The sequence below is a fragment of the Diadema antillarum genome, unplaced genomic scaffold (assembly GCF_040938485.1).
Source record: "Diadema antillarum isolate AM-2024a unplaced genomic scaffold, OU_Dant_1.0 scf00000120, whole genome shotgun sequence".
NCBI classification, from domain to species: Eukaryota; Metazoa; Echinodermata; class Echinoidea; order Diadematoida; family Diadematidae; genus Diadema; species Diadema antillarum.
In genome coordinates this window covers 2,087,923-2,099,836 of record NW_027271009.1, presented here as the reverse complement: position 1 = coordinate 2,099,836, position 11,914 = coordinate 2,087,923, and the positions used below count along the sequence as shown (strand labels likewise).

At 39.0% G+C, this 11,914-nt stretch overlaps 1 protein-coding gene across 1 annotated transcript; it reads left to right on the top strand.

The window, feature by feature from the left end:
* The first annotated feature begins 1,834 nt into the window (after positions 1–1,834).
* On the top strand, positions 1,835–3,364 carry LOC139720057 (uncharacterized). The gene has a single exon (XM_071631430.1). The coding sequence runs from the start codon at positions 1,999–2,001 to the stop codon at positions 2,902–2,904; it is 906 nt and encodes a 301-aa protein (XP_071487531.1). The 5' UTR covers positions 1,835–1,998; the 3' UTR covers positions 2,905–3,364.
* The last annotated feature ends 8,550 nt before the right edge of the window (positions 3,365–11,914 follow it).

Below are 11,914 nucleotides of genomic sequence, written 5' to 3'. Positions count from 1 at the left end.
ATACATCAATAATCCTCAGTGTGTTTGCATCTGTCTATAATCTGTGTGTGTGCGTGTGTGTGTGTAACAGACTGAAAACCGGATTTCTTTTTCTTTCGGAGTATCATTCGTTCTTGTTTATCATCTTCATTAATTGCGCGTGGGTTCGTTTTGCTTTGACTTGCTTGTTATGTTTTCAATTATGTTAAGCCTTTGTTTCGGTGGTACATCTTTCCCTCCATGCAATTCCTGTTCTTTCTCCCTTTTTTTCGTTCTCCTTCAAAAGTGAAGAACAATGATTCAACTAGAAACAAAACTACCGAAGAGGAAGGTGGGAGGTCGAATTCGATAACGTAAATTTGATATCCGGTAAATGGGGTCCTCACGTAAAGATTTCTTCTTGGTCCGTGAGGGTGAAATCACGAGTATATGAAGATAATGAAAAGTTTTATTTTAGACAGAAACCAGCACACTATCGTTTCAGACTTTAATATATATTTATATGTATATGGGTACTGTATTGTTTTTAATGTAGTAATTCAAACAGTTTTAGAAGACAGACTCAGAGTATGAGTGAGAGAGGGGAGAGAGAAAAGAGAGCAGTTTTATTACAGCTAACTTCCGTTCGTAAGGGCCGTCTTCTGTTCAGTTATCATATCCGTGAAAGCAAAGTCCAACACGAAATATATAACTCATTTATTTGTTGTTGTTATTGTTGTTCATATGTCTTGTCTTTTTCCTTACTTTCCACAGGTACTCACAAGTTTCATGACAACCATGTCACTGTTATCAAACGTTGCTACGACTCAGTTCTCATATGGGATGCCTCTCACGAGCCCGACTCCGGTAGAGCTATAAGCCCTATTCAATTCATAAAAATACAGTTATGCATGACGCATTTAACTGCCTTTCTCTGATTTTCTCTGCATGTCTTGTCTTTTTCCAGATTGTTGTGCTTCTGATAGTGATAAATGACAAAGAGAAACACTATACGTGTCATCTGGATATCTGTCTTAGTCGAGTGAATCACTGACAATCAATGACTCGTGAAGTCAACGGTATAAAAAGAAAAACAAAATCATGACAAACAGGGCCCTGGTTTATATCCAGGTGCTGAATATTCCGTATACATACAGGAGCTTGGCTTCTGCAGGCGCCTATTCATGCTGTGCAGGCAATAGTTCACTATCTGTACGATATCATCCACTTTGTTTGTGAAGTTCCAACAGTGGTGGACCTAATCATTTAGAAAATGATGAAACGTGACCCTGGGTTTAATAATAAGCAAGAAAGCCTGCGAGTCCAAACTCAGAAAACGTTTGAAAATAGTTTACGTGTCTCACTGTTTATACCCTGGTTCTGGAAAATTCGAAATTCTGATGCGATCGCACGAAGTGTTGCGCAATACCGGTCGAAACGCGTGGAACACGTTTCATGACATTGCGCAATACATCACTCTATATTTAGCAGCACAGCTTCTACGTCATGCAATGTGGGAAAGGCAACCAATCATACTCCTTGCATATAACGTCATGCTAATATTAGTAATGCGAGGACGAACTACAAATTTACTTCAGTCGTAGTGCCTGGAGGGTAACAAAAATATAGTTCCCATTACGGCAGTAGAAATTTCCTTATTATCGATTTGATACGATATTACAGTGAAATATATAAATATAAATTTTCATATCAGTTTGAACAAGCGTTTTAGATTATCAAAGTAATTCGCATTATGCTGGGGTAAAACATCATGCCGTGAGAGGGAATTCCCGCGGATGAATGTTGTAACGGTGTATTGCGATGAGTACGTATATAATACGTGCTGTTCACACAGGTTACAAGTTATCCCGTATACAATAGAGCTGACCGATCGAACGAGCAACGTGTGACATTCTTACCTGTATGTTGTGAATTCAGACTTGACTGGACTTGCCGTGTCATTTGTATAAATACGCCGTGACTATTCGCCAACCAGCCTCATTTCTTTCAACATCTTGATATGAGAAAGAACGATATCTAATGGACTCTTACTCTTATGTTCAGTCACAATGTGCCTCAGACACAGCCATAGACGTCATGGATTCGCCTGCAAGTGCTAACTTCTACGAGTTTGAATGTGACAAGCAGTTTGCTATCAAACAAGAACAATTCGATATTGAAGAGCCACATCTTGAACTTGGTGATTTTCTGAACTGTGAGGATTCTGTTGATCTTCAAGTGTATCTTCAACAGCCTGTTGCTAACATCCAAAGAACGACAAATTTCAGTGGTGATACCGCACATCAGGTGCAGTTAGAGCCGTTCGAGTCTCAGCGTTGCCACCAGAGCTTGATGAACGAAGCTGCCGACGCCGGGGCGCCCACTCTCACTGAGCTGTCGACACGTCGTTCTGGTACGCCGATGCACATCGAGAACATTCACCAGCCGACGACGGTGATCATGCCGCTTACGACGCAGGCCCATGTGGGGAGTGCTGATCATCACGACTCGTCCGCTGTCGTGCCCGTCTTCACACAGGAGGACTTTCCCCATGAAGTGAATGCCTTAAGCCTGAGCGTGGCCTCTAGTCCGGGCATGCCGACGTCGGCAGATACGAGCAGGCAAAACAGCCCCGCACCTGCCTCAGCAAGCTCCACCACCATCTCTACCACCAGCTCCAGCAAGCGAAAGCGACCAGTGCTTGATAAGAACTCCAACGAGTACATGGAAAAGAGGCAAAGAAACAATATTGCTGTGCGAAAGAGTCGCTTGAAGACCAAGGAGAAAAACAAAGAGCTGCAAAGCAAAGTTGGTGAGCTGCAGGAGGAAAATGGGAACCTGAAGAAACGGGTCGAGATGCTGACAAAGGAACTGACCGTCCTGAAAAGCCTGTTTACGAACGTTGGAAAGGCACCGCCAGCTAGGCTGGAGAAAGCAGTTGAATGACGCAGTGACCTTGGTTTACATGGACTCCGTTGTCTTAGTCAGCAGAACAGCTACAACATCCTGTGTAACTCTCATAAGAGTCATAATGTTGATGCTTATAATGCGAGGAAAGTAAATGATAGATACGTGCACTATTCCTGAGAGCATGAGAATCGCACTCGAAGAGGGCAAGAAGAAGGCAAAATTGCTATTTGATGTCACTCATTCTGTACACAAATCTCCCAGTAGCCATGCATGTGGAGTATAACTAAAAGATGTGTCTGAGTGTTGATTCAGTGCCTCGTGCGTGATTGAAAGCTATGGTTGTTTTGAAGAACAATACCAACCCAATCTTTTTCTGTGTGTGGCTGAATGTCTATTGGATTCTTGTGCGAAGTGTATCTGGTGTTGGGCGCGGGCGAGATGGAGCTATGCAATGCACCAATGATTCTGGGACAGGCAAGAGTATGCCGCAGATCACTTGAAGGATGTTATCTTTTACCATCATAATGAATCCATGATCTGCATCAATCCGAGTGTAACTCTGATAAAAGGTTTTGGCATACACACACACATATGTGTACATGTACTTCCCAGAGAACTGCCTAATGCCATTGGTACCACTTGTCTGAGCAAGAGATGTTTCTTTTATGTGTGTGCCTTGGCACAAGAGGCATTATTTTTCATATTTAATTCATTTACATTGTCTTCGGGTATACTCAATGTTAAACTGAATTATATTAGAGCCTATGTGATGGCATTTGAGTTTATACACTTTTATTTACTCATGATATTGCAGTTAAAAGCCAAGCCTTGGCATGTAGAGAGGTTCATTTCATTTTTCATGTAGTATACATGTGTGCATCTTAACTTCATTCCAAAAGATGGGTTGCTTGATTCAGTGAAACTGACATGGCAGTGTGATTCATATTCTTTCAGGTGAAGTTTGCAGTGAACTCACATTACTGTGTAAATTGCTGTGTGTCCAAATTTCATGCAAATGACATGGTGATTGACAGAAGCAACCACTAATGTGATGAATATGAGGAGCCTTGCCACTTTGAATCCATTCGTTTAAAAGAGTATATTTGATACAAAGTAGAATACACCAGCATAATTATATACATGTACATTGTACTTTCCTTTGTGATATTTTTGTACCAATGTACAACAGAGTACTGCAAAGAAGCTGTAACCACCTGTAGATCAAAATGAGCTTTCAAAAATCCTTTTACATGTACAATTGTATTTGGGGGGCATGCATTTTTATACGTGTGTAACTGACAAGTACATGATGTACTTGGTGAATAAACTGTCCATAGAATGAACATGAATTACTGTATATTGAGAAGTTTGTGCAGTGTCAGATGTACTGTATAATAGTGTATAGGATGACATGTGACAATGTGAAATATGGTAGAGACATATTTTTGTGTGTGAGATATAGCTGTAACCTGTAATGCCAGATGTGTGTTAGAGTGGTTTGTCACTGTGTGTGTGTGTGTGTGTGTGTTGAACTGGACAATGCATGTTTGTAGGAAAGATGCCAACAATTCACATCAAGAATCACCTTCAAATCACAGGAACAATAATTGTAGCAAAATCACACTTAATGAAGAACTCAAGTAAAACAAGATACAACAAATCAGTAATATACATCAAAAAAGGGAGAAAACAAAACTAACAAACAATGACATTAAATTTGATGTGATCACTACACTAATCAGACCAGCTATAACATCTGAATTAAATCGACACTAAAAATAAGATTTACTTTTGGAACAAATTGGCTTAAAAAAGAAAAGCAATGCTCACTCTAACCCTGTTATTTAATGGGAAATTGGAATAGATTGAGTGAATGCATGCATATGTACTACATGTAGTACAACAGATCAATACTAAGTTTGAGAAAAATTGGACAATCTGTTAAAAAGTTATACCCCCATCTCTATATCGAAGATGGCAATTTGTGATTTCACGAGAGCATAATGATTAAAAGAAAACATAAGACATAAGAGAATTCTACAGGATTGAGAAGTACACATTCCCTCGATTTACCTACCTAGTTAGGGTAACGTGTACATGTATTAATCCCCCTGTTTTCTGAAAGAAGTACAAACATGTGTAAGTCAAGTGCCCTCTCATCAAAGCATACCCATAGCATTCGGAATCACATAGATATTGTTCATTTCATTGTCATTCACAAATTACCTTTATTTCCAAATGAGGAATCCTTACAAGAAAAAAAAAAATCCTAGATACATGATGGTGATCCTGATAATCAACTTTTCCTAAAAATATGTAAATCCGATCGTAATTTTTTAAAAGCTATTTTTCAAACAGACATACAAGCAAAAAACAAAAACAAACAAACAACAACAACCACAACAACCAACAAGCATGACTGGGATAACAGCCTCGAGGTGTTCTTTAAGGCCATAAAAAAGAAACAAAATCTAGTGCTGTGTCTCGTTTTAAGTACATGTACAGTGTATTGCAAGTGTTGAGGGATACCCAAGATGAAAAACCGATTTATACGGGGAAGAGAATGATGCAATCCGTTGATAACACATCATCAAGGCTGGAGTGTGTCTTTTTCAGTGCTTACCCGCTATATAGCCTACAAGCATTACAAGGAGTTTCTACAGTTCTTGAAGCAAAGAGGATGTGTATCAAAGATCCTTGGTATACACTTTGTATATCATAGCGGAAAGATGTTTATGAATTTGTCCTGTTTTTTTTTTTTCTAGGTTGCTTTTTTATTTACTCAATCTTGATTTTTCCGGATGTTCAGGATCGAACTTACTGGTGACTGATATTCATTCATGCCCGTATTTTTGTTTTGTATACAGGTTTCTTTTGTACATGTAAATACGGTACGTATTACAGTTTATGCACAACACTCTTCACCTGTTGTAAACAAACTTTCTTGCAACTGAATACACGCAGATTTGTCCTCAGCCCGGGAGACACAAGGCTTAGAAGGAAAGTAAGAGGAACATTGATGATCGCACAATTGCAATAAAAATGATGATGATGATAATGATGATGATGATGAAGATGATGATGATAATAATAATAATAATAATAATAATAATAATAATAATAATAATAATAATAATAATAATGATAATAGTAATTGCTATTGTCATTGTTATTATTATCATTATTATTGATGTTGCTGCTATTGATGCTTATCATTATCTATTCGAACAAGAAACAAACATCTACTACAATAAAAGATGATGATGATGATGATGATGATGATGATGATGATGATGATGATGATCTTCACAACATTTGTATAGGGCAAGATTATCAGATCCCATTCCTTGTCATTTCTGACCCGGAACGGTGTATGACCCCAACGGACCCAGTTCCGGGTCAGTTCTGACTCGGATGTTTTAAGAGTGTAGAAACATTCAAACGTGCAGTCTTGACTGAGGCTTTGAAGTGATTCAGATTGTCAATTTCATGGAAAAAAGATGGGAGGGAGTTCTACTATAGGCGAGGATAGAGGAAAATGCCCGGTCTCCGTATCCCTTGAGATGTGTTATGGGCATCTGTCAGAGAGTAAGGCCACATGAACGAAGGCCAGGGCGGACACTCATTTTACACAAATAAGAATGGCAATAAAGAAAGAAGATGCTACATGATGGTCTGACCTCGAGAGGTAGAATAATATGTTGTGTAATTGTGAATAGAAATGATTCATTATGAACTGTTTTTTTGACATTTCAAATAATATCAAGTCTTCATCAATCGCAGGTGATCGTGAAACCCATCTGTTTACCAGCCTGAAGTCAAGCCTACTTGCACAGTTGATAACACAATCCTAACGAAAACATTTATCATGTCAACTTCGGTTTATTTGATAAATGCTTTTGGTGAAATTGGTATGAAAATATCACAGGTGATTAGGGTGTCGGACGAGCAAGAATGGTTGTATATAGGAACAGACAGTGAGTGACAATAACAAGAGTGATCCCCAGATATACCTATACATACTGAGTATTGGGCAATATGTGTGTGTGGGGGGGGGGGATCTAGTCAAATAACTTGTTTAATAATTGAGTCCAGTGATGAGAAGATGCAGAGGGTATGCCATCATTTTTGCGGAAGCTACTGAATGACCGTTGGTGGTAAATGTTGTTGTGTTCAATCAAACATAATATCCACTACCCGATGTGTGTAAAAGAAACTGCGTCTGAATGCAAAGACTATGAACTAATGCGGAAGGGTACCCCAAAAATAGCATAAGTGGGGATTCCCCCAACGCTTCGCGTAGCGACCAACTACTACAGCATATGCGTAGTTCAGATTGGTATTTGATGTCTAAATGTGCTCTTGCTGTACTATGTCTTCTATAATTCAGCACAACTTTGCCAGAGTTGGCATCAATTATGCTTTCTGGTATAATAAGTTTGACGCTTCAGCATATAGTGTTATGCTAAGCATAATTTGACCCTTTTTTTGGCGTAATGCTAGCGTATAGTTGTTACAGAAAGGAAATCACTTAACATTTTGCGTTTGTTAGCTCATCAGTGATTATTTGCTGATTGAATTGACAGTTAAAAGTTGTGAAATCCTGTTTTGCTCATTTTTCTTTCTTTTTCTTTTTTTTTTGGGGGGGGGGGGAGGGGGATGCCAGTCAACTGAGAATTTGAGGACCTTGTTTTTGTTTGTGCTTGTCAGGCTACAAGTAATGATTTTTTTTTTTCCGTTGGACACCACGTTATGGTTGGCTGATTATAGATGTAACATAATTTCTCGGCAATTTCGCATGATTTAGGCCTCTTAAAGCACAGTCATTTTTTTTTTGACACTAGTCACACTACTCAAGCATAATGTCAACAACGACCCTACCATGTACAATTCCGATCAAGCATGCAGCGTACGGCAACTACAATGTACTAGTAACTGATATGATAATATTTATCCCCCCCCCCCCCCCCCCCCCGGCCCCCACAATCAGCAGGTTGGCACTCCCGGCATGGTAGGTACATACATTGTACTTTGTGTACTGTTGGAATATACTAGTACATGTAGTGTACGGCAACAAGAAGTTAAAAACACGGCTTTCATTGTAGAGGTCTGTTGTGTGAAAACGGGAATTCCCGCGGATGAATACATTGGGTGCGCAGGCTCACTAACTTGGGGTAGGCAAAATTTATACTTCGCCTCCATGTACTGTAGCTGTATGAATACAGTACCGCATAAGCTCGGTAGAGAACCGTAATGAATGTACACGAGTGTTGGATCAATGTGAAAACAGTAATCGCTGGTTTGTCTGGACTTTATCTGCTCGAGAACATCCCATTTCGTGCTCCAAATCTTAGCTGAAATTTAGTTGCAGACATACGGCAGCAACAGCAACGGATTGACTACGCTAAACATATCGTGTGCTGTTATTGAAAAAGGTGCAATAGTGTGGAGTTATCGTGGTTTCCTGCCGATAACCACTGGTGTATTGTGTGGAAGCAATTATGGAAGCACAGATATCAAGCAACGACTACCTCGGCGGTCAGATTCCGACATCAACTGCCCTTGCCAGTGATCAGGATCTTAATGAAATTTTTGCAAATGTGTCTGAAGAGGACTTAGCTGATGAAGAAGACAATGCGAATGGCACTGGCCAAGCAAGCTCGACCAACCCGTCAAACGGGAAACACGAGCAGTCGGGCAGTCAAACAAGTGATCGGTACAAGGAGAAGAGGGCCAAAAATAACGAATCGGTTAAAAAATGTCGAGAAAGAGCCAAAAAGAGGACCAAGGAGCTGGAGGATCGGAACAAAGAACTCGAAAGTGAAAACAAGCGACTGAGAGAGGAGAACCATAAGATGAGGAAGGAGCTTACTGTAGTAAGATCGCTCTTCCAAGAAAACAACAATCGCAGCGACCATTAATGGTTGTAAACAAGAATGAAAGAAATCTAGAGAGGCGTCGACACGGACATGAAAAGCATTATCTATGAATTAATTAACGCCTGTCACGTCAAACATGCCATGCAAAAACATCAACCGGATAATATCAGGACGCATTGCGCTGAAATGGATATAAACGCCACGAGGAATTCCTCTTCGCATACAAAACGTGTGGGCCCTATACTCAGTATGTAATCATATGGTAAAGGTATAACCATGATAACGGGAGCTACAAAATCTGGACGTGACGTGGCCGTGATACATGTACACCGTGTATGTATAGTTCCAGTCTATTCCCTTGCTTACTGCAGGGAAGTAGCTCCCTGCTTTCTGTCCGTTTCCAGTTCATGGAACATCATAGTCGCTCCCGAGGTCTCACAACTGCTGACGGATTTCAGCTGCTTCCTTGCAAGAGTTCACAGAGTCCATGTTATACAATTAAGTCATATACTGCATGGAAAGGTGGTGGACTTTGTCCTTTGCTACCCTTGATAGTAACTGCTTTCCGATCAGTGATCTGCTGAAGCAAGAAGCCAGAACCCCCTATTTATACTTAGGTCCTGTTTGATTAGCTGTATACACTGTGCTTATAATGGTGGGTTGGTTGGTATATTGTATATCTGATAAACGGGTGTAATCTTTGAGAGATAAAAATAAAATAAAAGATACAGGGTTTTGCGAAAGCTTTAGTAAATTTTCCTTTCAAACGCATAGAGTCTCCCCCCCTCCCTTCCAATCTATTCACTGCCATTGATCTCGACAGTGTATTCGTGGTATATGTGTGGTGACATCCCCGGACTTTGCACAACAGTGTCGGAGAGACAACGCATGGAACTTTTTCGCTTAGACCCTGAAATCTTGAAGATTTTGCTTTGTATGCATATATATATATATATCGCATGACAATCAGAATGATGGTATACTATATGCATTACTATAATACGACTCTTTATTCCTTGGCTATATACATGTACATGAACATGTTCATGTACATACATTATATGTATATATGTGTTTGTCCAGCATGCATAATAAAACTGCATGGCAAGTCAGTAATTTAGTTTGTTTTTTTTTTATAATGGTAACACTTAATCAGGTAATTTTTTTTCTATTGGTCAGAAAAAGAAACAGTGGCCCCGATATATCTAATGTAAATCTTTGTCATCTTGTTAATACATTTGTATATCATACAATGCATTTGTTATGTTGGTTGCATGTGCGGTGTTCTACGTTTTAACACGGTAGGGCTCTCACTGGTTTGTTAGTGACAATTTAGTCCATAATGGCCGAAAAGAAATCTATTATGTATGAAACTTAAAAATCATTTTGAAAATATTTTTATGTATGATGTTAGCAGATCAAAAGAAATGCAGTGTTAACACTGAAGTACTGATGTATGAAAGAATGTAGATCTATTTCATGTTTGTATAATGACACAATATTATGTGATGGCAATGTTGATATCAAACTATCATTTAATAGATCTATGTCTTTTACTTCCTTTTTACGTTCAATGTTTCAGTTACTTAACTGAGGATCTTTTTTTTTTCTTGGCGTATTAGGTTTTTTTTTTCTCGGTACTTGCTGTAAATAGATTTTCACTTTGCTCACTTTGTTGCGTTATAATACTTTTTTTTTTTAGATGTACCCCATTTGATGAGATAATAGATCATTATCATGCCTGAGAACTCTTAGAACTGTTTCATCGTGTCGTTCCTCTTATACTACAATACTGTTTTTATGCCTCCGCCACGTAGTGGTGCCGGAGGCATTATGTTTTCGGGTTGTCCGTCCGTCCGTCCGTACGTCCGTACGTCCGTACGTCCGTACGTACGTCCGTACGTACGTCCGTCCGCTTTCGTTTACGCGATAACTTGAGTAATATTTACTGGAATTTTACCAAACTTGGTCCAAGTATGAAGTATGATGGGGCAATGATTTGATTAGATTTTAGGTTAAATCGGCAAAAGGTCAAAGGTCAAAGGTCAAGGTCAAATCATGAAATTTATCCGTTTACGCGATAACTCAAGACTGTATGGAGCAAATTTCACCAAACTTTCTTGGAGGATGATGTATGATAGGACAATTACTTGATTAGTTTTTCAGTGAAATCGGACAGAGGTCAAAGGTCAAAGATCAAGGTCAAATCCTAAAATTTATCTGTTTACGTGATAACTCAAAACTGGATGAAGCAGCTTTCACCAAACTTGGTCCAAGGATGATGTATGATGGGACAATTAGTTGAGTAGATTTTAGTGACATTGACAACAAGAGGTCAAAGGTCAAAAGGTCAAGGTCAAATGCTAAAAATGTTGCTATTTCCCCCATATCTATGCAATGCCCGCAGTTATTTTCTTGAAACTTAGTGTAGACATGTACTACTGCATAAAGATTCTCCAGAGAGAGTTTCATGTCATAAGGTCAAAGGTCAAAAGGTCAAAGGTTAGGTGAAAATGTTGCAATATCATATTTCTCACAAATGGTTCAATGTATCTTCATGGAACTTGGTACATATGCATGTACTGACTGGCAGGGATTATCTTGGGAATTTAGGGGTCATGGGTCAATAGTCAGGGGTCAAAGGTCAAGGTCAACTCCTCAAAATGTTACTATTTCCCTCATATATGCAATAATTGCATTATTAGTTTTAAAATTTAATATATGTACATGTATTACTTAATGGAGATTCTCTTGGAAGTTTCCAGCCAGAAGGTCAAAGGTCAAAGGTTAAGGGTCACAGGTTAGGTTTAAATGAAAAAAAAAGATATATTTTGTACTGTAATTACACTCTTTCTTCATACCTTGAAAATTATACTCAATGCATAAACTTATAATAAGGTCGGTCAGAAGTCAAGTAAAAATTTTCAATTCCCCAAATATGTGTACCTGTACTCTTAAATAGACAATTAATAGCAAACCCAGTTCGTGGAAAGTGAACATTCAAGATATTTCTGATAAACCTGTTATTTCGATATTTTGCCAGTTATGTGAAACTGTCATCACACATTGTGAAGACATTGTACTATACACCTATTGGGAGAATCATGCATTGTGGCGGAGGCATCAGTCGCCGTAGCGACATTTCTAGTTAGGGTTTCCGTCCTCTT

Coding starts and splice junctions, on each gene's coding strand:
- LOC139720057 (XM_071631430.1), top strand. CDS start 1,999: ATGGACTCTTACTCTTATGTTCAGTCACAATGTGCCTCAGACACAGCC.